This window comes from Pieris rapae, chromosome Z, assembly GCF_905147795.1.
Source record: "Pieris rapae chromosome Z, ilPieRapa1.1, whole genome shotgun sequence".
NCBI lineage: Eukaryota > Metazoa > Arthropoda > Insecta > Lepidoptera > Pieridae > Pieris > Pieris rapae.
This window is the reverse complement of record NC_059534.1, coordinates 10,613,111-10,639,246: the sequence shown is the minus strand read 5'-3', so window position 1 is coordinate 10,639,246 and position 26,136 is coordinate 10,613,111. Positions and strand designations below refer to the sequence as shown.

At 32.5% G+C, this 26,136-nt stretch overlaps 1 protein-coding gene across 1 annotated transcript; it reads right to left on the bottom strand.

Annotated features, from left to right (window-relative positions):
• Positions 1-1,448: 1,448 nt before the first annotated feature.
• On the bottom strand, positions 1,449-25,511 carry LOC110997612 (sodium channel protein Nach). The gene is made up of 11 exons (XM_022265856.2): positions 25,461-25,511; positions 24,338-24,447; positions 23,589-23,754; positions 20,880-21,031; positions 18,836-18,968; positions 17,101-17,265; positions 10,386-10,497; positions 10,207-10,260; positions 8,188-8,326; positions 7,592-7,698; positions 1,449-2,300 (listed from the first exon to the last, which is right to left on the bottom strand). Exons 1-11 carry the CDS (start codon positions 25,509-25,511, stop codon positions 2,086-2,088), a joined length of 1,404 nt encoding a protein of 467 aa, XP_022121548.2. The 3' UTR covers positions 1,449-2,085.
• Between the last annotated feature and the right edge of the window lie 625 nt (positions 25,512-26,136).

Here is a 26,136-nt window from a genome sequence, read left to right as displayed (position 1 = left end):
AACATGAAAACACACAGAATTATAATACTTACATATTCCGCGAGCAGACCATTCTGGAATACATTGTGGTTACATTATAAAAAATAAGAAACAGATAGTGTATCATTATAGAAATAATACTTAGAATCGGTTGTATATATATATAGATTACACGTCTTACAGACTTACAAAAAATATATAAGGAACGCTCTTTTCTTGGAGGACCCTAAGTCGAATGGGTAAAATACAGCTGGTGGCAAATTTTCCTTTAAAAATGCTCAGAATCGGAACGACAGACATCTACCGTAGAGTCCCACCAATAATTAAACTCTCATCAAATCTGATGTTAAGTGATACCGCCCATGGATACTCTCAATGCCAGAGGGCTCGCGAGTGCGTTGACGGCCTTTTAAGAATAGGTAACTCAGCTGCATAATCCGAACAACTCCTCTGAATTCTTTCCCCACTCCAAGTAGTAATGCTGTAGGCGACGCAGATGAAACCGCTCTGAAAGTGACTAGTCGTTGACGATTCTACAGGTCTACGCCAGTTAAGTGAGAGATTTTTCCTACTTATGGATAATTCACAAAATACACTTACGTAGCACGGTTCTCAGTTAGATAAATTGAAATAGTAACGTGTGGTAAAGTCGATTTGAAATGAAAAGTTGTACTTTAAATACATAAAATGTATTTCAAACTTTTAAATGCATGTATATAATAAATTTTCATGTATATCTTTCACAGCTAAACAAAGATTCGATACGATAATGAAATACAATATTTCTGTAGCTTTGGTTTTGCATCCATTCAATAGAAACAGAAGAAGCTCACAACTGTGTGGTGGAAACACAAACTTAACTCAGTAGCAGCAAATCCTACCAGGATAGATAATATATATATAGGTGTTAAGAAATGTAAGATATGTAAGTAAGACATATTTTCAAAGGGTTCACAAAAAGAATGTCAACTAAGGTTTACTCATCTGTACACAAAATTCTATAATTAATTGTTTTTAAATCAGTTGCTGACCAGATCAGATATAGAAATACCTTTAGGGAATAAATGATATGACAGCTTGAAGCTTCTTAAGCGGAAAATTATTCGGCAGGGATCTTGGGGCTTGGTTCATCAAGGGAAGTTTCTGTATTACATTTAGCAAGAAAAGGTGAAATATATAGCAAGCAATGGATAAACTGTGGAACATTACCAAGGTCGAAGGGTGACATAAAAATATAATTTGTGAATCGGACAGGTGTTACTAACGGAAGGGTTATGTTGGTGAAGATTCTATTATTACAAGCAAGACAAAGCCAGGGTATAGTAAAATAATCAAATAAGTATAACATTAAACGAATTTAATTTAAAAAAAAACTTTTACAATTTATCATAAATAAAATTTTAATTAAATAAAAACTAAAACAATTACATAATTTAATTTAATTGAAATCTATAGTGTCATATTTGTTTATATAAATTATTCATTATATAATCTTCAATGTAATTATTATTTATTTTAATTATCTTTCTCTAGGCGAATACAATAATGCTTTCAATTTGTAGGTGCATAAAAGAGGGAAATATGAATTACAAAAGTGCATGATTTGAAAACGTCTATCACTTACTCAATATTACTACAGCTAAATACTATGTTTATAAAAGTATATATTTACCTGTTTCAACGGCCTCTATGTGGATCAAGATTAAAGTCAATACAGAATTATTTAAACTATTCATTATATATTTGTTTTATTGACAAAAAGGTATTTTCCTTAAATAAGCCAAAGTAATCGGATATTTTTGCATTATAAGTAATCTACGTCAAACCCCTTATTCTTAAAAAAAGTGCAATCGAACACTAAAATACTCATTGGTCTCTTTTCATCACAGTGTAAACATAATTTGATAAAAAGAGACGAATGTTTCATTTAATGAAATGAGTTTATAAGTATAATTTTAAGAACCTTAGATATGTTTAGTGATTTTGCCATCAACAATAATTGCTCTCATAAAGCGTGAATTGTGACTAGGAGTATTAAAAATAAGCGCTGAAAATTTTTGTTATGTTGTTAAGTACGAGTATCTTACACTGATTTCTATCGTGCTCTTAATACCTAGTTTTCCACACCCTCTTAGAAGAAAACTTAGATTTTTTTTTCTCCTCAACTTGGATAATCTTGTTATCTGGCGTCCATTCCTTTTCCTCCCAAATATTGCTGAATGTGCAGTCATATACAATTCGAAACATGAAAAATATAACGAAATCAATTCCGGAAATAAACGTGAATCCCAGCATGAGGCTAAGAAGACCTCCAAATGCAGCTGTAAGTTAAAAAAATATTATTTAGAACACTGACGAATGTAACATGTAATATGTTGTACCATGTAACCCAAACATTGCAATAAAATGCAAGGCAGTAATGATTTCTAATAGTAATACAGCGCTGCACCGCTTTCCGGATTTTTATTTTGTTAAAGCTTAATAGCTTATAGCTTTTTTTATTTTTTTTTATAGACCAGGGGGCAAACGGGCAGGAGGCTCACCTGATATTAAGTGGATGTTTTCTTTGTTCCATTTCATATATTATGCCTGTCTTTGACTTGCCGGGTACTTTCTGTTTTAAAAATATACCCTTAAAAGTTATATTTTGTTTGTATAATTATTATCATCAATCAAGTTCAAATGAGTCACGTAATATCAAAGTAGAACTGTAAAATCTTTTTGATCTTTTAAAATTCTAAACCGAATCTAGCCGTCAAAAATCAAGGTCTGACTCGTACAGTATATCTCAAATCCTTTAATGTAATTTCAAGAATGTACTCCAAAAACAATGATAATAAATCAATGTCGGTACTGTCGTCAATCGCTTATCAAATGCTTATCACTACCGAATTCAATTTCCTAAATCAAGATTTTATTGTTTTGCACTTCGCATGAAATATCTGTATTTAATAGTATAAAAGATTTTTTCAAATCATGTCAAATTGTTACAATAAATTTGCAATTTTGTCTTACGAGTTTAATTAGAATGAAAATTCCTTTTATTTTTTATTATTGGGAAGCAGTAGATTGAATCGCCACTGAAGTTCTCTAACTTGAGAAGTCATGGCTCACAGAATCTCTGCGCCAGCGCAGTATTGCATCTTTTATATTTTTAAACTGTTTACATTTCTGCGTAGATGTTTATTTAAGTCATAATTGGAGAAGTTACCTGAAATTCCTTGACAACTAGGATATATAAAAATTGATACATAAAACCCAATTAAAAGAGTAGTTACAATGACAAAACAATTGAAATTATTTTAAATGACCCTTGAAAAAAAAACAACACGAAAATATACCAAAATTAAAAAAAAAATTATATGAAATACTCTATGTATTCTTGTCAAGGAAATCAAGAAATGTCTTCTGACTGTAAACGTTCTAAATGTGATAAAAACGTAGTTTTCAATGATTATTCTGCCAGCCTTGTTTCAGTAATCTTTTATCATTTCCTAGTTATAAGATTTTCAATCTATAAGAATTTCAGAACTCGTCAATAAGAACAAATAAAACCATTATTAACTTCGTTTCGTATGTAACATTATTCTATATACAATAAAATATTAGCATTGCGAAAGGACAATTACATTTACCTAAAGTGATAGGTATACGTCAGCATGAGGTAATATACAATAAATGTATATATAGGTAATATACACGAGATATAAACCATATAAAATAATAGAAGAAAACACACCTCGACCACACCGCATAGATAAAAATCCCAATTTCGAACAAGATTTTAGATAAAAATTGATATTATTGTTAATTAATTATATTAATTTAGATTATTATAATGTTTTATCTACAATTTCTCTTAAAAGATAATATTTTAATACGATTATCACAATCGGATTTGGTCAGCTATCTGCTACGTTTGTTGACATTGACGTCATTGAGAGATTAATAAGAAAAAGATATTTTATAATTAACAACCTAGAGAATGAACCCGATATCAATCAAAACCAAATGGATGAATCAGAAATTAGTTAAAGTAAACACTGATACTTTCTAACAAATTCTAAAAACAATTCTAACAAAACTTACCATATTTTGGTAGTCTATCAAAATTACTTGAAAATGCAAAAACCACATCGAAGTAAGGATCGGTAGTATTCGAGAGGATTTTTTTAATCGTAGTACGATCAGTTAGAATATATTTTTAAAAGAACCAAATAAGCGCATCTACATAATTATATAGCCACAATGCTAATGCTGTCTGGACAGTTCCTAGCAGGCTTTAATTAAATTTAAAAAATACATATTTCGTCAAAGGAACATGTACTTCATATTCGCCTTATTTAAGCAAATACAAGTAAGAAGAATTTTATACTTATATATACACAACTAGCTTGCGTACATTGAATGTAAATCAAAAAAGAAGTTAAGTGGGTGTTGAATTAAAACTGTAAATTTAGCACTCAGTAAATTCTTAGCCCAAAAGGTATCTTACCTTGAAACCTGACACACGCATGCACCCATGTTTGGCGCAAGCGTAGCAGTGAAAAGCAGATAAATTCTATAAGGAAAATTATCCTACGTATCAGATGCTGAAACCACATTAAGAAATGTGAATATCAATGCACATTTCATATAAATATCCACTCAAGTGGATTTACTTCAAATCATAAATGGAATATAAATTGACTCCGACACTAAAATATTTCGTTTTATTTAAACCCTTTGATCTCGATATTTCCAGAACTACACAGAATTATGTTCAGCAAATAAACGACCAATGCAAATGAATAGAATCGAAATGCTCATGACAATCAAACGAATTTTCAGTAAACCAAAACCTATTGAGAGGAATAAATGAATTTTATTAAGTCAAGCTGCTGCATTTACGATATAGCCAGCACTTTGTTATACATATTTACTCAAATTAATTACTGCCTACTTCATTCTCGTAAAGTATATAATATATATATATATATAGATATATAAATATCATAATGTTAGAGCAGTGCATACATCATGCGTAGCGCTTTAGTTTAATAATAATAATAAAGCAATCAATTCAGTTTTGTTTTAGAAGGTATTTGTTTGCAACATTTCGGACGTATTCTTAAAAATGAATTAAATGGAAGTCGCGATAAAATATTTTTGCTTAAAAAAATTTACTAAGGAGCTCGTAAATCAAGATTTGACAGCAATAAGTTTTGACATTAGTGTGCTGAGTTCAGGTAAAGGAGAACTTCCATTGACGACGAGCCCCGCAGGGGGCGCCCTCCAAAAGTGGACAAATTATTAATGTTTAAAGAACTTTATTTCTCATTACAAAAACAGAAATATTTTATTTACATGAGAAACTTAATATTAATATGTATATATTATATACGAGCGAGATACACGTCGCCATTAGCCGTAACAATTTTAGTCAGCTATGTTCATTCTAACATGCATCTTTAATGCCTTTTTGAATTTGTCAAACACTCCAATATTGCGAATTTGAGATGGTAATTGGTTAAATAATTGCACACCCTCATACCTAATAGATTTCTTCAAATAATTTGTACGCGGCTTCGGTAAGATAAGCAAACTCGCTCGACGAGTATTGCGTGTCGTTGTGTGTTTGATTTTTTTAAACGACAAGCAACTATGGATAGAGTTATTTAAATTTTTTTTTATCAAAATACAGGTGCTATATACATACAGTTGTTTAATTGTCATAATTTTGGTTTCTTGGTAGATTTTATTAGTCGGTGTTAAAAAATTGTATCTAAATAATGATTTTATTAATTTATTTTGTAGTGTTTGTAAGTTAGAAATTATGTTTTTACATGCCGTACCCCATATTTCAATTAGATATATGAAATGTGGCTTGACTAAACAATTATAAATTAAATGACGTACGGATTGAGGAATACATTTTGATATTGACCAAAATCTGCCTATAAGTGATTTTAGTTTGGTAATTATGTGTGATATATGAAAGTTCCACTTTAAATATGTATCTATTCTAAGACCCAGATATTTTTCCCATTTTTTGTTAGTGATTTCAACGTCTTGAACTTTTAACGGTTGAAACATAGGAATGATTTTATTTTTTGCTCTGAATATTACATAAGATGTTTTTGAGATATTTATGGTTAGCAGATTTTGTTGAAACCAAGAATATAGAGAATTTAGGTCTGACTGAGCTCGAGCAACCATAGTCTGGATATTTATACCGAAATAAAATAAGCAGGTGTCATCAGCGTAGAGAGTGATTTGGCCATGTAAACCGAGCTCGTGAATGTTATTAATATATATTAAAAATAACAGTGGACCCAGTATAGACCCTTGTGGGACGCCGCATGTTACTGGTATTTCTGAGCTTTGAGCATTACCTATTTTGACTATCTGGGTTCTGTTTGATAGATAAGATTTGAATAATTTTAGCGCACAACCTTTTATTCCTATACGATCTAATTTTTTAAGCAATAGATTGTGGCTTACGGTATCAAACGCTTTTTTCAAATCTATAAAGACACCCAGCGCCATTTTTTTAGAGTCAATGTTTTCCTTTATATGACTGATAAGATCGACTGTGGCTGATAAAGTGCTGCTTTTTGATCTAAAACCATATTGGCGTTTAAAAATAAAATTGTTAGTTTGTAAGTAAGTATCAAGTCTTGAATAAATAATTTTTTCTAATATTTTTGAAATTGAAGGTAGAATGGATATTGGTCTGTAATTGCCGGGGTCAGTTTTACTGCCTGATTTATAAATAGGAGTAACTTTGGCTTTCTTTAGAGAGTCCGGAAATTCACCTTTATGCAGCAGCTTATTAAAGCAGACCGAGAGATATTCAGAGAGATCATTGATAATGCATTTTATGGTTTTAGTATTGATTCCATCTATTCCAGTACTGCAATTTGTGTCTAGTGTTTTTATTATATTTGTTATTTCAAGTGTTGTGGATGGACTGAAGTTAGATAATTCAGCATTAAGACTTTGAGGAAGTGCTAATGTAAAATTAGTGTGAAATTGTGTTGGTATTTCATTAGCTAGTTTCAGCCCTATGGTAGAAAAGTATGTATTAAAAGCTGCACAAATATCGGTTGTTTGAGTTAACTCTTTGGTGAATTATTAAAAAAGTTGAAAACGTTGTCTTGGCGGATGCATAGATGATGGATCCTCATGCCTATTTGTTTTATAGCAAAAGTTAGTATGGAAATGTTAAACACAATCAAGTCTCGATTAAGACTGATAACTTAACGTAGATCTCAGTAAAATACGTGTGCGAATGATAAAGAGATTAAAAAAGTTATTAAACATTTAAAATCTACAAACAAGAATATATATTAGCGACTGAAGGACTATAAAAATAAATATAGTATAATAGCTGCCAGGCGATTGTACGTATGTGTTACATAATATGCTAGCCAATGATATTTATGAATATAGAACTATTATTAGAAACTTTACAAATTCACAGATATGTTTCTGTAGTTACTTTGTACGCTTGAATAATTTCGTCTAGGATTTTTTACACCCACATGAATAATGCCCACACGAAATCATGAGGGCTTCAGTCATGTTTAAACCGATTGGACGCATTTTCGTTTAATATTTTAAATATTACCTAATATATTTTGCCAGTTGAGATAAACATCACGTCGATATCTTGTTGACACCAAATCGTTAAAGAAAATATTGAGAACTGATGAATTTTCTATGTTCACATTTTCGCTAAAACAAAAAAATTTGCATTAATAAAATTTCCAGAAGTAAGTTAGTCATCGCTTTTTATGTTCGTTTATTTAAATGAACTCCACAGATTAGGTTTTTTAATATTACGACGCATTATTTTCTTCTCGACAACACACACCTGTAAGTTTTTTTCATACTTACCTTTACTTACCTTTGAACCTGTATAGTTTTATTTTTTTATTTAAAACAAATATATACATAAACGTATAGTAAGTACTATTTATGTACGTTTAAATAAGTTTTCGTAAATCATATATTATAAGCGCTTTTTGCATTTATATTAAAATAAGTACTCCTTAAGCTACGTATTACAAGAGACGTATTTTATTTGAATCCACGTAGCAATATATTTTATTCATCATCCGGACTTGGTTAGCAACAATCACTAGATGGAAAATCTCTTTGACTATTTTAAGATTATACAAGGTTTGTTTAAAGTAAGGAAAAATATATCAAATAACAACTTACAAAAACGGCAGGCCATTCAAGGGTACTTTGCCGCTCAATTTCCCCATGGCAACTTCCAAGGGATAGTCATAATGCTCACACTCCGGCAAACACGGTACAGAATCCGGCAAATTTACTATATCTTCGATCGTAACACGTTCTAAAACAATGAATGTATCAGCTGTAATTGTCAAAAGAACTACTGTGGCATCTCCTTTTCTCTAGTGGCATCTCGAAAAAAAGGCTGCCAACATATGAAATCAGGCTAGCGTACTTTAACTCTTAAACCCAATAACCTATCTCAATCCATTTTTGACTATCTGAGATAGACATGTTAATCCAAATATTGATAAAAGTGGGCCAATAACCAATCGATGCATTGTAATAGCTATCTGTCGATACAAGAGATCCATGGTAGTTCGGATCGTATTTGGATAGCCTTTTATATGAAAACTAGCTGACCCGGCAAACGTTGTTTTGCCATGTTTTTGTGCCAAAAAGTTCAAGTTTATAATTAACAAGAAAAACATAAGTGATGATTGTAGATGGGTGAATATTTAGGGTTGCATGTATTTTTGTATGGTGTATCGTAAAAAAATAAAAACGAAAACTTTTGTCTAAAAAATAAATAAAAAAACCCTTAACATTTAGAGGGATGAAAAATAGATGTTGTTCGATTCTCAGACCTACCCAATACGCACACAAAATTTCATGAGAATCCGTCGAGCCGTTTCGGAGGAGTTCGGTTACTAACCCCGTGACACGAGAATTTTATATATAAGATGAATGTGCATTGGCACATTGCAACTGAATGGAGACTGTGTTATATCCGTCGCCAAAAATTGATTTGTCTTTGTAGGGTTTGGTCTTTGGGATCCATCGACTGTCACGGTCTGATCTCAGATTTAAAACAATTGTGAATGAATTATTGGGTTCGGGCGTAAGTTGTCATTGGAGAACTACAAAATTACTTAATTTTCGCTTTCTGAAATTCTAATACTATTTTAAATAAATAAAAAATACGTTATGCAAGTTTGAACCGATGATAGAAATATCTATACTCAAATTATATATATTCTATTGACGTAGTAAGATTATTGTAATGCTACTGATAGTGCTATTTTTATTCATTTTGAGAAAATTGACGTCATTTATATGTAACAAAGATATGATTTTATGACACCACATTACTATTTTATATATAGCTATGCTATCATTATATAATCTATATTATATAGCTTTACAATAACTATAATCCTATACTTTATAACAGTAGTTTTATCAATGATCATTAAAAATACAGATTTCATGAATCGATTTTTGATTGGTAGCAAACTGGGATATTTCAGATTTGAAGTAGGACGCAAGAAAAAATATACGTATATAATATACTAGCTGCCCCCGCGAACTTCGTTTCACAAAGTCAATTTTATTTATACTTTAGCCTCAATAACACGTGGTAATCATGATATTGAATTGTAACTTATATGACACGTTTGTCGGTTTACCATAGCAGTGCCATCTACTTATTACTCAATCCAGTCGAAAAGTATCGATATATGTTAGTATCTTTTGGAGTTAACAGATAATTGAGACTGTCAATTAATTATAGACAAATAATTTGCAATAAATTGCGACTATAAGTAAAGATCTAAGCTATCCATATCTATCTCATATCATATCTCTTAAGTTGGACCAGACTGCTCGCGGTGTGCCAACTTAATTTAAAATCGGTTAAGTAGTTTAGGAATAAATCGCGAACAAACATCGAGACTGGAGATTTATATATATTAACATTTATATAGGAGGCTAAGGCAATACAGTCATTGATGATGATGATTTTATTCTAAGGAAATCTATGGAAAATAACATTTGAATTCAAGTATAGAAGCTTTTTTTGGTTTATGATTTACTTTTATACTATTATGACACGAGTACTAACAAGGTATATCACAAAGGCAAAGTTGTGTTTGTTGTTGTGTGTTTTCAAAGTTGCAAGTGTTGTTTTGCTGAAATATAAATTTAATGAAAGAAAAATACCTGGAAGGGTCTCCATACAGTCGATATCTCTGAAGTTGCAGACGCGATAGCCATCTGTGATTAAAAACTTGTCAATTTGATTATTAAAACAAGTAGGTACTTTTCAACAAACATTATCTCGCAATCTCACTTTTAAACAAGAATACAGACAGCATTTGACTGACAGATATTGAATTTACCTTTTTCAGGAAAAAACCAAGGCACACAACCACATTCGGTTTTAATTGTAAGTATGCGTTGGAACACCATACAGTTGTGAAACGAGTATTGTTTAAAATTTGATATGGTCACCTGAAAAAGAAAATAACTACAAATATAAGAACCACGTCTAGGCATCATATTTCTGATCTGCTTCCTGATTATTTGTTATTTTCTAGTAGGTAAGCAGGTAATTAGCCTTCTGTGTTGGAGTTTTGGGTCTACGGCATTCCATTGATAATATTTTCCTTGACCGTACAAACCAGCGTTAGACCCGCGAAGTACGCAGGTGCTACTAGTATAGATATAGGTGGATTACGGACCTCAGAGATGAGAGTCGCACGCTGAAGCCTACTGATTTTTTGACGTGACAACGTCTTATAATTCGATGGAGCCGGTTGCACGCATGAAAAAACATGACGCATGCGGCGATACCTCGCTTTGAGGCGTTCCATTCAAGCCTTGAAGTGCAAGCGAGAGCAGGGAACGAGCGACAAAGATGCACAATGGTCCTCCACGTTCGTTCCTTCATTAAAAAAAATATATAATTTTATTTATACGTTCAAATAAATGTAACTTGATCCAATTGTGATTTCCATTTACCTCCTTCTCTACGTCCATACAAAATATCTATCAAATAAATAAAATTAAAATTCCATCAGTATTTTGTAATGACGACGTTAAACCGACTTTACAGACAACCGATTTTTTTATCTGATATTTAATGCCTTTTAAGGCTAAGTTTACAGACGGTTAAAACAAAATAAATTCATTGAAGAAATGAAAAAAAAATAGCTTAAATATTAAAAGTATACCTTAGTAACATTTTTATTCGTTATTAAATTTCCGCTGGTACTACATCAAAAGAAACAAATATAATACTGCGTAATCTTTTAAGTCCCTATGAAATCTTTTAAAGCCATTTCAACTTCAATGAGTAGGGACATTTCTCTTGCAAATAAATAAATAGTACGTTAAATTATTTATTAATAAATATCTCGGGGCATGCCAAACCTCACCTAATACCAAGGGCGAATCAAGCGTTCATATCGGGGCTCAAAGATAAAGACAGTAGATTTTTATCGTAAACCTGACTGAGACCTGTCCATTTGATTCTATCGTGTTTCTTATTGAACGTTTGTATAGTTCTATATGTAATGAAAATGAAACAAAAATAACTATTTTTATTTGATGAAAAAATTTATCACTTATTCATTACATTAAATTTGAACCTGAATACACCCCTGATCATCGGCAAAGAAGACAGAGGGTGTAGGCAGAGAGTAAAAGCCGGCGTAAAAAACTCTCGGTACTCTTTAAGGAAAGGAAATCATCAAACAATACTATTTAATATTTGAAACAAATATAGCAAATTAATTAGAAGTAGCCTACGCAGCACTAGTCCTAGGCGCTTTTATCAACTAGATAAAACTTACTAACTTTATAGTAAGCCTTTTTACACAGCTTTTCTTTAATACATTTCTTAAATTTATTAAAAGGCAGAGATGAAAGAGCCTCTGGGATTTTATTAAAGAAGAGTTTCCCTTTAGATGCAGAGCTTGATATCTGGACATAGTAATTTTGTCTATCTACCCCTATCTTTCGTCTCCTTCAGTCACTGTTAGCAGGCATCACGTCATTACGGAGCTTACTGACATGTATGTGGGAGAGAAGTTGGTGAGGATAAGCTATTTGACGGCGTATTCCGCGTCACTCTTTAATCCCCAAAAACAAAGGCAAAACTAAATACAATGCATGTAACAACTATTGATTCTGTTGTGTGAAGTCCACAAAGTTAGTAATTTAGTAATATATAAACTAATTATTATACACATAATTATATATAATTATTATAGACATTTAATAGTTAGTTAATTTACATTGACAATGTAAATTCACTTACTTAACTATAGGAGTCTTTGAATAGCCCGATTGTTATGTTGCGAGAAAATGGTTAATAATTTATAACGATCTCAGTTGTAGTCTTAACCAGGACCAGAGCTGTAAATTTCCCTCTTATTGAATAGATGAAATTTGGAAAGTTGCATGAAAGCCGTATTTTTCGGAAACTATTGCAAGTTTCCTTAGCTTTTCAGATAATGGTCACATTTATTCAATTGCAAAGCGATAAGGGAGTCACAAAGACTAAACATTCAATAGACGGCTATGGCATTGTATGATTACATTCACTAGCACTTAACCGCAAAATTTGAAGTTTGAGGTTTGTGGTCGTTATCATGCACGGAGCAGACTCATACTTAAAAAGCACCCGGCACTTTGTAGGGGATACTCGAATTTCTCGGGAATAGCAATAAGAAAAGTGGTACTACAGCCTTTGAGATTTAGTGATCATTTAATTGTGTGTGCCTGATCCTTGATTTTTGGTCTAAAGTATGCCGGATTTCTTATGCTCTCCATCGCCGTAGTTTGCATTTTGCTACTAAGAGAGAAAAATCCAACAGCGCATAGACATAATTCGAACGCACCAGAATTCTAAATTCCAACGTTTAGAAACTCCCTACAAAGCCACTACGCAATAAAGAAACACAACACTGCCGTAATAGACAATTACAAAAATCAAGTAAATTACTTTAAACCAAATACGAATGGACCGATTATTTCATCAATAAAATCGCAAACGAAACAACGAAACATAAGCTGTTTTATTACCATAATATTCAAATAAGTGTTCAGTCTTGGGAAGACTGGGTACGCCGCAATTTTTTGCTCAATGCCTCAAGAACTCAGTATACATATTATATGCCACAGTGTTCACGGGTACCAAAGCTTAAGAATTCATTCACTACACTTCAAATTTAGAATAAGTACAATTTATAAAAGGCAAAAAAATTATACGCAAATAAACTTTGCATATAAGATAAATACAATCAATCAAAATGATAAAGAATTATGATACACCCATATTATTACTGTTTCGATTAGTTTCTAGTAAGGCCATTTCAAGGTATTATCTTTCAACAATCAATGTCATGGATTATAAATTATATAGGCATTTATTAATGTAACCATTTCACTTAGGCTGTGCCATACTACCTACAGCTATTGCAACGTCGTCATTTATAGAAGGGATGCTGACTTATCCCTGCAAGCATTGTACCCGGCCTCCCCCAGCTTCATTAAACAGGGCGAATTGGCCGATGTGAAAGGCCCTTGCTGAGCCAGTGATTGGCATCATTCATGGCCACAGAGGACCGTGAGATTTAACTGCTGATCGCATGGCTGGATGCGGACAAGGCTAAGCTGTTACCGTGTCCTGCCTCGGGCAATTGTTGGTGGCGCCGTGGGGTTTTAGTGGGTATGCACAGTAGTCCACATAACCCTTTACCACCAAGCAACAGTGCCACGGGAGAATACGCGTAACGCATTTCCCCACCAAAAGAAAGTCCTCATTTGAATCTGTCGAAATCCTAAACCTAGCCCGCCGCTGGTACTCATTAATTTCCAATAACTGTAGCTATCAATTTGTCTGTTTAAAATGAAAACACCAATAGCACAACGTTGGGATAGTGTGTCATGTAACGGTGCTGAAGTTTAAAGACGAGACCACTATCGCTACATAATATAACGGCAGCGATGGTGAAAATTAAATTTTATTTCATTGGAACATAGCGTTCTAACGCTCAGAATTTTTAAGACACTCAGCTGAGAAGGTATTAAATTGAACTTAGGGTACTTCAAGAAAAAAGCGCACCGATCCTTAAAAAGCCGGCAACGCGCAAAGGAAGCTTATCAGGTGAGGTAAGGCCAACCGTATGAACCTAGTTCTATAAAAAAGTAATGTTCCACATTGGATCATTATGGACTAAATATCTAAGTTCCCAGAATTTAGGTTTAATTTAAAAATAATTACATAATCTTTAATAATTCAGGTCCAAAGTAAAACTTTAAATAATTGATAAACTTCTATCAGCTGCTATAAAAATTATCATCAAATTATATATTAATAAACGACCGGGTTACTTGTCAATACATTTTTTTGAATGTTTTAAAGTATGTCTTCATGCTGTTTATTGATTCGCCATTTAAAATATATATTATATACATAATAACTAAACACAGTGTTATTTCATTAGCGGAATCAGGCAACCCCTTCCTAGTGGTAATGCTCTAGCCTCTGCAGATCCCGAAGCCCATCCCTAAAAATATGAAAGTGCATAAAAAACAGGAACTAATGGGTTACGACACGCGGTCGCGGTGTAAAGTCCCTCTTTGGGTGTCCTCCAACCGCACTGGATGCCCTAGAGTATTTGGAGTCTATCGGCGGCGGTTACATCAGGAGAGCCTCCTACCCGCTATTACATAAAAAATAGGCATCATTTCAAATAACGAATTCATCACAGATTATACACATTTTGACAGAAAGAGACGAAAGAGAGCTTAAGTTAAAATAATTTGTTCGATCGATTTAACTTTTATGAGTTTTTAGAACGAATTGATTATTTCTTGTTTTTTTTTTTCCAAACGATGATGTATATGTAGCCAACTACAATTTCTACTCATGTATAAAAGAAAACGATATTCCTGCAGTCACTGGGAATCTATACAAAGCGCTAACGAATTCCAAGTGTTATTGCCGATATAAGTATAGCTCATGCACAATTTGTAACTCGATGTTCCATATACAATATACTAGATCTATACTTATTGCAACACGCAATTACTATTTCATTTATAATATACGATGACAATTTATATAGATTTTTCTAGAAATAGAATTAATGAAATTTCCATTCCTTTTCATATGCATTTTTTTGTGTCCTTTTATATTTAAGACACAAGCACGCTAATAATAATTGAATTGAATTGAGCTTGAATATAATTTATGAGTCGTCTAGTATTTAATCATTATATTGACAGACCTATCTACCAACATAAAAATATTAGATAAAAAATATCTTAAAAACATATTTGCGTCAATGGTTGTGTTCCGATAAATAAAATACGCACGTCTAAATACATCATTCGATTGGTTGACAAATAACTTTGAAAATATGATAATATTTTCGATAACTCGTAAATATTATCGTGAATTAGTAATTGCTTCCGTATTTTAATACGAACGCACTGTTTTGTCTATAGACTTTTATGACTAATCAAAGACAAATCGTGTATGTCATATATGTTAACTTAAAGACCCATATTACAACAAAAAATATTACTATCTACCCAAAATTTGAAGACGAGAAAATGACAAAATGCAGGGAATCTTTCCATCAACTATTAATAGTTAATACATATATAATGAAGGCACTCTGTTGTGTCTATAAACATTAATGACTAATCAAAGATAAACCGTGTAAATCCTATATGTTAACTTAAAGACCCAAATTAGGATAAAAAAAAGGATTAGTAGCCAAAATTTAAAGACGAGAAAATGGCAATATGCAAGGTATATTTCTATCAACTAATAAAACTGGCATTCGAAAACGTTAGTATACTATAGTAATATAATAATCGTCTCTATACAGACGACACTACAGAGACGATTTCTTTTTATAGAAATATCGTAACCACGGTAACACTAATCAATAGACCTTACGGTGAGTTGGACAATCGCCTTATATGATTTAATCCGAATATTCATCTCACTTGAAGCGTGAGAGGTTTGCCAAAACAATAACTGATACGTTAAGTACAGAAGCGGTACCAATTTCCTCACCGAACCATTCAATTATTTGTGCGTTCGTACCATAACTAAAGTGTCTGGAACATATCTAGCTAACATTACCGCCAGAATTGTTAGATGTCGGACACAAGTTACCAACTCAATAATCCTAAACTGTCAGTTAACAATCAAACGTTCCCCCAATGGTATAGTATATCCTCAACAAACAACATGCCTAAATAAAATTTAATTTATTAAAATTAAATATTATTTATTAAATTTGATAAAACTTTCATTATATCACGTTTAGATGAACGCCGTCTAATTATATTTAATAAGCCAAATACTATTTGATTAGACTCACTTGATTATTGTTATTCGCTTATTAAAAGTAATTAATTATTTACTTAGATAATTGTGAAATTGCGATAAGTTGAAGGGATATAAAATAATTGAAATTAAAAACTATTATTGTTGATAAAAAAGAACATCAGTTTTATATAAAATGTATAAATTATAATACATTTATAAATGTTTATTTCCAAATTCAGTATGATAAAGTATCTGATAAAAGTGTGCATAACATGTTATTTTTACAAATTTTATAATGAAATACTTAGATAATTTTCGAGGGTAATATGTAACAATATAAATTTACAAACGAAAAAAAAAATCAAGTTTTCGGAAGGTGAAAAAGATCAGTCGTTAACGAATCGATCTTATGAACTTTAGATGTGTTACGTTCATTTAATATAATTGAGTAATTTACCAATAGTAAGATAGTTTATTAATATCCTACTCAAAGTACATTTGTATCAATTCGGTCCAAATATCAATGCAACATTCTCTTCTATACGTAATCGTTTGTCTTGTGAATGTCGTGCATTCCTATTTAACATTTTACATAAAAAAGTGTCTGTAAAAAAACATAGACGAAATTTTTCAAAAATAAAATGCTACATGTCTAAATGAACCAGAGTGCAAATCGGGATATTCCAATATAAATGTTATAAATCGTACATGATATAAAATGAACAATTACAAATTCATTTCTAATGAACACTAATTACCTCGTTGTGAAAATAACACTGCCGTTGTTCAGGCGTGAAAGCCTTTATTCCCGAAGTGCTGTAAGTACGTTCTGGCGCTAATGCAATAAGGACCTCGCTGGATGGAGATACCATTCTTGCAGGTGAATCTTGGTCTGGTATATTGTAGGCGTTGTCTATGAACACCTGTAAAATAACGTCTAAATTACAGTTATGATTTCTATCATTATTATGTGTTGTAATTGATCATTGAAGTGTGAAACTTCTTTAGCCGCATTAGGGTAAAAATTTTACAGAACCTCACGAATATGTGCACCGTTTTTTCGAAGAAAAGGGAGAAAGCGCCGACTAAGAGCGTGTTTTCTTTTCGATCTCCCTTTCTCACTCTCTCTCAACCGGTCTCAATCGCTTTAGTAGTTTCATATTAGAACTTTAGATGGAAATTCGGTCTCATAACGTCGTGCAGCTAACGCAGATTTTTTATTTATGTATATTATCATTAGCACGTATACAGTGTGTAAATATCGAGGTTATGCGAAAAAAATGTACATACAAAAGTTTTAAATCTTTTTATTATCAACAACTTTGCTATTTGACTTTTTTCCATACGACTTTTAGTTTTCCTGGAAATAGAGATAAACCGTTTTTACCCTTAAAACTCACCCCTCCCCCTCCCCGACCTCAGATCGTCCGTAAATTATTTTTCCTTATATTTTTATAATATTTTCCTCCTTTTCCAAAGGTTTTCATTCTACTATTATGTTTTTCGCTTTTTATTATTTTTAAAGGCTTCTATCGTGGTCTACACTACAGACTTTCCAAGAACAGAAGGTAGGTAGGTTATCAAGGCAGTTAATTATTTAAATCTGTTACATACGTAGACGATGCAAAAATCAATAACAACTGCCCTAGGCGAAAAGTTATGAGCGGAGCACTCGAAGTATGACTCATGCAGCATATTTTATACATTGCAAGATGGACTTAATTAATATGTGATAAAGTCGGTATTGCAACTTAATATGATTCTAAGATGTTGTTTTTTTCTGTTACAGAGTCAGGTGAATGATTAATTACAAAAAAAAATTACAGAATGTTAGGTACATTCAGGTGTGTCCTAGTAGTTCAAGCTCCTTATACCATCCGCCGAGTAGGAAGCGAGCAAACGACTTTTTCTTTTAAGAAACTCCGTTGACGCGGTTTTATTAGGAATCGTCTTGCCATGTATATAGGAGAATTTATTGTGACCCAAGTGCAAAATCCCCCCATCCTCTTTACTGAAATCCACCAACCCCTAGCCTAGTACAGATTTTTTAAGTGAAGAATGGGCCGACATAAGTTAAGGTCTCTTTAATGGAGCAACCCAAATCTAACTAAGACTTACAGAGCTAACATAATACACTATTACTAGCTGACCTGGCAAACGTTGTTTTGCCTTGTGTATAATTTATAATAAAATAGGGGTTGATCGTAGAGGGTCGAATGTATTTTTTAATGCTGTTGATACAGTTGATAAAAAAATAAAAAAATTATCTAAAAAGCAAAAAAATATATATTTAGGGGCGTACTACCCTTAACATTTAGGGGGATGAAAAATAGATGTTTTCCGATTCTCAGACACACCCAATATGCACACATAATTTCATGAGAATCGGTCAAGCTGTTTCGAAGGAGTTTAACCACAAACACCGCGACACGAGAATTTTATATATAAGATATTCTTCTTCTCTAGCTAAGTCCTTTCGCTTCAAGCACTTACCAGTATTCCTTGTGTTGCAATCCCCGAGCTGTAGTAGTCATCAACATCTACTTTCAACAGTACTGTCAATGCTGTCTGATAACCGCAAGAGGCTACTCGGCGAGGGGTAGACAATCTCAATAAATCCGGGTTTCTATAATGGAAGGATAGCTTACCAATTAACATTACTAGCTCGGGGTCGTGAGTCGAGCGTATTAATTAACCGATTTCTATATGAACGTACTTGCTTTTTATATATTAAGACCCAAATGTATTACCAACATAGCTATAAAAACACATTGGATTTAATAAAAAAAAATGCAATCTGAGCTACGACCAATGTGGATTATAATTACGGATATATATATATATATATAGACATACTAAGAGTTATCCCTGTTCCATGTTCATTGGACTAAGAGAGGGTTTAAAATTTATAATAATTCTAGGTTGAAAGTATTTTTTTTATTACTCTAAAGTTTTATTATTTTTTTATTAGAATTTTACTTTAATTAGGTTTATCATTGTTTTTAGTGTGAATTACATCTTTGGTGCCTCCTCCACTTCCTACCAATGTTATCTGGTTTTTGTTGGGAGCCATTTTCTGCCGGCAACTTCAATTGGATCGATACCGCAGTTCTACTTCTAACTTTATAAATTTAGACCCACCTTTGACATCCTTACAAGAGACATAGCGAAAACCATATTATTTTCTTATTTTTTTTATAGAACAAGGGGCAAAGGTCACCTGATGTTAGTTTGTCTCTCTAGCCGCAGGAAGACGTAGTCAAATACCTTTTTATATGTAACCGTAGCAAGAATTGACTTCAAAGAATTCGTTGTTTACTTTTTAGGGCTTTATATGTGTATAACTTTTTCAGTTTTAAGTTGTATTTGTATATAAAATGCAATCTTTAGCGTTTATTTAACTAAGTACTAGATATTGCTGTTAATAATAATGTCAAAATTAAGTACTTACATTTTTGGTTAAAACAAATAAAGTTCCGCTAATAAGCGATCTCTAAGCCTATTTACGACTTTGAAACTAATCCGATCATATAATTCCATTTCAATACAGATTAATTGAACCACTTGCGCTAATGGAATTATTGTACAGAAAAAGTTTGTGTTTTTTATGCAAATACTTTTTTGCCAGCTTAGACAGCCCTAATATATTTATCAATCGGTAAATTATCATCTGGCTTTAATAGCTTAGTAAAACTCTATAAAAAATAAATATTTCTTTCGCGTGGAGCTTCAAGTTTATTTCAAGATAAAAATAAGTAGCACCCAACTAACAAATATCTAATCAATTCAATTGTTACCATTTAGAATCCTTTAATTACGTATAAGCTATAATCAAAATATGATATTATAATTATAATCCGATTATTTAATTATTATCCAGACAAAGTGACCAAATCCGAGACCTCATTTCATTGCATGATTTGCATCGTCTAGATGATAGATAGATAGATTTGATACGTCAACTCAATAGTATAAATATTTCCTAACTCAAACATTAACACACGAATACCCTTCGATCGATATTCGGACAATATATTGAACAACGCGTATATATCTGAAGTTTAAATAATAAATTAAAACTCCTGATAAAACCGATAAATAATTTGTCAGCATTACGAAAATCCAGCAAAATTGCAATAATTGTTATCAAATAATTTGATCCAGCTGAAAATTTATCAATACATCGTCTTATTTAAATAATATAATCTACTATTACTTGTAACTACTAGTGACCCGACGCTGCGTAGTTGGCCAACGATTTTATAAATATTTTAGAAATCATTGTGGCCTATGGGATAAGAAAGAGAGTTGGGTTGACTAATGTGTTCTAAACTGGGCGCTTAACCTTTGAAAAGCAGGAAACCAGGTCTGATAGTCAGGCAGTGCAGACCCAGCCCCTGAGTTTGGAAAAATCTTTTGATCTTCCGGGCTCAAAAAATACGTAGTTTATTCATAATACCTAATTACCTAAACACTACTAATAGTCTGAAACATTATCGTTAAAACAATCTAAATTTTATTAAGTTAGTATACTCACAGGCTGTCTGAATCATTGACAGCAAAGTAGTTGAAGGAACAGCAGATGCCTATTTTTATTGTCACCTGCTGAAATAGGTGATCGCATCTGTACACTATATTTTTCCACATACAACGTTGAATCAGATTATCGCAAGAGAATGTCGGTGATAACTGTAAAAAGTGCAATATGTTTCATTTAATCAGATACAAAATAAACTTATTAAAATAAATTACAAACAGCCTTTATTTATCCTTATATTATATATTTGCTTATCTAAATGCTGTTGAATTTTCTTAGAAAAATCTTGGTCTGTTGGATGTTTTTATTAAAGTGTGTTCCAGGAAATCTTATGTAACGTAGATTAGATTAATGTTGTTTTGTTGAACCCGTTCATTTTAATTATTTATTTGCAATAGAGTTTTACAAATAAATAATTAACAGATAAATAATTTGCAATACTGTTTACAACCTTTTCGGTTGTCGATACCAATATAACACATTTGTACATTCGGTATGTGCATGCCTGTATTTTCGCTTACGATAGGCGATAGGGAAAAAATCCACTATGTTCATACATTTAAATAAATAAAAATAAAATAAAAATAAAAAAGCCTCTTTATTTCCTACAAATATAACTACTAGATAATATTTACTATTACATTATTTTATTGTATTATTAGCTGGCTTGGTTAGATTTTAGTATACTTAAATAATATAATTTGTAGGAACCCCATTATTGGGTGAAGGCCTCCTCCAAAGATGCCCATTTGTATCTGTCCTGTGCAGTCTGTTTCCAGTTTGGGCTGGCTACTTTTTTGATCTCATCATCCCAACGAGTATGTGGTCTTCCTCGATTTCTTTTACCTTGAGGTCCATTCCAAAAGGTCACTTCTGTGGTCCATCTTCGGTCTTTAAGCCTCGCGACATGGCCAGCCCATCTCCATTTAAGTTTTTGTGCGTATTTCAGTGCGTCTGTAGCTTTGGTTTTTGATCTTATTATTGTGTGTCGTATTTTGTCTGATTTCTTTAGTTTAAGCATGCTGCGTTCCAGTCCTCTTTGACAGGTGGTGATAAGATTTTTTACTTTTGAAGTGAATTTCCAGGTCTGGCAACCATAAGTCAAACTTGGAAGAAGGTTAGAATTCATAATTTTTGTTTTTATGGTAATAGGCAGGCCACTTTTAAAGATTTCCTTTAAACTCCAATATTTATTCCAAGTTTGTTGTATTCTTCTTTTCACTTCTAGTTCGTTATTTTTCGGATGAAAACTAATTTGCTTACCTAGGTAGATGTATGAATCTGTATATTCGAGTGGCACATTATCTATTGTTAATATTCTTCTCCGCCGATTTGTCATTGCCATAGTCTTAGCGAGATTCATTTTCAGACCCACCTTGATACTAGCCGAATGTAAAGTTTCCATCATTTGTTGTAACTGGGTGCTGGATTCTGATAACAGCACTAGGTCATCTGCGAATCTTAAGTGACTTATGTATTTGTCTTTTATATATAGGCCTGACTTACTCCAATCTATCTTCCTGAAGATAGTCTCCAGAATTGCTATGAATATTATTGGAGATAAGGGGTCGCCTTGCCGTACGCCTCTTTCTATAGTAAAACTTGGTCCTAGAGATTCTAGCTTAATTTTGCCCGTGTTGTTTTTGTATACGCTCTTTATGACTTGTATGTATACGTCTTCAACTCCCTGCTGTTTTAGGCTTTCCCATATACTTACATGTGTTACTGTATCGAATGCTTTTTGATAGTCAATAAACGCTATGTATAGCGGTCTTTGTTGTTCTTGGTACTTTTCGATGATTTGTTCTAGTGTGTGTATATGGTCCACAGTTGAGAAACCTTTCCTGAAGCCTGCTTGCTCTATTGGTTGTTTTAATTCCAATGTGCTGCTGATTCTTTTATTTATAATGGCTGAGAAGAGTTTGTAGAGGCTCGGGAGTAAGCTTATTGGTCTGTAGTTGCCAATATCTTTCGGATCACCCTTTTTATAGATGAGTATGATGTCCGATTCAGACCATTGTATGGGCATTTTAGTCTTTTGCAGTATTAAGTTAAATAGTTCCGCTAGTGGTCCAGCTAATGTTTTGTGTGCTAGTCTTAATACTTCATTTGTTATGTTGTCCGATCCAGGGCTTTTTCCCAGTTTTAAGCTATTTATTGCTTCTTGGACTTCCATTTCGTCCACTGGTTTTATACTTATTTCGTCGTTATTTTCGTTGGTGCTTGAGATGTTATTATTTTGGATGTTATCACTGTATAACTATAACTGTGTTCATACATTTATAGCTTGCTTATTCAATGATATATATCCATTTCACACCCCAGGAAATCATGTCCCCAAGATTAAGTGTCGCTTTCTTATAGAACAGGGAGCGAGCAGGCAGGAAACTCACCTAATGTTAAGAGATACCGCCGCCCATGGTTACTGTCAATGCATGTGGGCGCGCGAGTGCGTTGCCGGCCTTTTAAAAGTTGGTACTCTCTTATCTTTAAGGACCAGACACTCTCAATATCAGAGGGTTCACGAGTGTGTTGCCGGCCTAATAAAAATTGGTACGCTCTTATTTTGATGGACCCTAAGTCGAATTGGTTCGGAAATAATTCAGTGGGCAGTTGGTTTCAAATAGTGATGGCGCGGGTCAAAAACTGCCCTGAAAGATGTCGTAGGCTTACTTGTAGGCTACATTTATTATGATAGAAAAGTCTTACGGTTGTGAACAAAGTCTTAATTGTAATGCCATTCGTGTCGATGATATCTTGAAGTATTTTTAGTTTCTCTTTGTCTTTTTGCTTTACATTTGTCCCAAGAAACAAAAGCGGTACTAGCTTTAACGCCTTAAACACATAGTCCGGTGTTATATGCAGCGGCAAAGTCCTGAAATTAAACCTTATCAAAGAATGACTATAAAATTACTCTTATCTAAGCGTATATTACACGTGAAAATCATTTTTCGTACATGACACTGACATGTGAACATGTGTTTCAGTCGTACACAAAAACAGTGGCGTAGAGATTTTCCTACTTTAAATGTAAAATGAAAATAACAGAATTTTTACTGATTTTACCAAGTGTTACTTATAAAAATGTAAATTAGAAGTATCCTTTGCTCCATTGGGATTAAGTGTATTTTAACAATTCTTATTAATTTTAACGTTCTGCCATATGTTTAATATTGTGTCAGCCTTATATAAATTTATTATTGTATTTTACTTATTAATTTCCTGCTTTATTTATAAGTTAGGTTAAAACCATAGATTTATTTCAAATGTTTGATTGATTGTATTAATAAATACATAAATAAAAATATATATTAATGACCGTACTTTACATAGCAGAAGACTGCTTTGGCGAAGTATACTTACGGAGTCTAAGACCCAATGAGGGCCAATTGATGATGATGATGCAATATATTCTTGTATTATTTATATTGCTGTTTACATAATAAAATGGTACTCACAAGTTATTTGAAAGAGACCGAGCCGCTCTTTTTGATATGACATTAATATCGCAAACAGTAACTGCGGGGAATGGCACATCCCAAATTGCACCTTGCGTACTTTCTATCACCTAAAACAATAAAATGATTTTATTTCTAATAGCGCGAGTATTTATATTAGAACGTGTTTCATGTATATATATATATTTATACGACGACGTTTCTGTTTTCGGCAATCGTGGTGGGTAATACAAGGCTAATGGAATCTCGCTTCTAAAAAAATATTAATATATTTACAATATAAAATTTAATTAATTTAATGATCGAACAAAACATATACGACAACACTTGCTCTTTGAATTAGATATCCGTATCAGTTTCTAGATAATTTATATTTTTGCGAAAGACAATTATCGACACACGCTGTCTATATATGGAGACATAACATTAAAACCAGTAATGCTACGATGTCTAGTACTGGACCTCAGATTTTCTGGATCTGTTTCGTAATCATTTGTTTTAATAGGCACGTTAGGTGATTAGCGCCACACTTGATGTTTGACTTTTTGGGTCCTGACCGCACACGCGAATGTTATATGCCACATAGAAAAATCTATTGATCAGTCCGAGATCGAACGCACGACCAAGTGGAGAGAGTGAGGCGTATTTAACATACTGGCTGCTGATATAAATAATAAAATAAATAGACATATTTTAAGAATATACATACTATTTCATATTGAAAGTCAGTGTGAAATATTTCATAAATTCGCATTTCGTATGGTTAAAGAATATAACCTTTTAAAGTTAAACAAGCATTCAAGTCATTCGTTTAAAAAGCAAGCAATTATTTATCAATATTTTATTAACAGACTAACAATTGAACTTTTAAGATTTGCATGCATGTATGGTGAAAGAGTGCATAATAATAAAAAATTACCCTAAAGGTAAGAATCGAGAATAACAACGGCGTTGTGTACGTCGCACATGTTCCAATACCCCATCAGCAACTAAGCAATTTTTTGTAACTGACACAAGTCATCATTTTATCGGTGAGATTCACAAAAAAATGCTTAGTTTGGGCTAAATCTCGATTCTTACCCTTAAAACCCTTGTTCTTTGTGTTACCTATGTGATCACTTACAGTTACCACTGGGTTCCGGGCGTACCATCTATACGCAGTTATTACAAACATTACAGCCACAATCGTACTCACAAACACAGCAACGGCCCAACATGATCTGAAAAAAAAACATATTAATGTATGTTTATATTCACAGATGGCGCGAAACTTAACAGTTATGTTATAATGCGTATTACCGAAAGAAAACGAGGAAGACAAATAAAAAGATGGGATGATGATTTGCGAAGAGTAGCTGGCCCTCATTGGATGCGTAAAGCCCGAAACAGAGAAGAGTGGAAGTCCTTAGTCCTCTAAGGCCTATGTCTAAGGACAAGCTGTATAATGATATCAACCGGCTTGCCTATTAATTATTAGTATATATTTTTTTATTTTTAGTGATAACTTTTTTAGTATTTCACACTTTTTTGTACCTAATTTGTGAATACAGCAATAAAGGCTTTTATTATTATTGTTATTTATTACCGAAAGAATGTTTCTTTATTTATCAATTCTTGGACTAATATCTCGGTTCTCTTTTATGAAATGATAGTTTGAGACAGTGACACCTGTCAATGAATAGTATTACTAAAGGAGATTGCTAAGTCTGTTATACTCTAATATTCTGATTAAACACATTATGTTAACTAATATATATACCTAATTTATACATGTATGCAAATTTCAGCAGCAGTGTAGT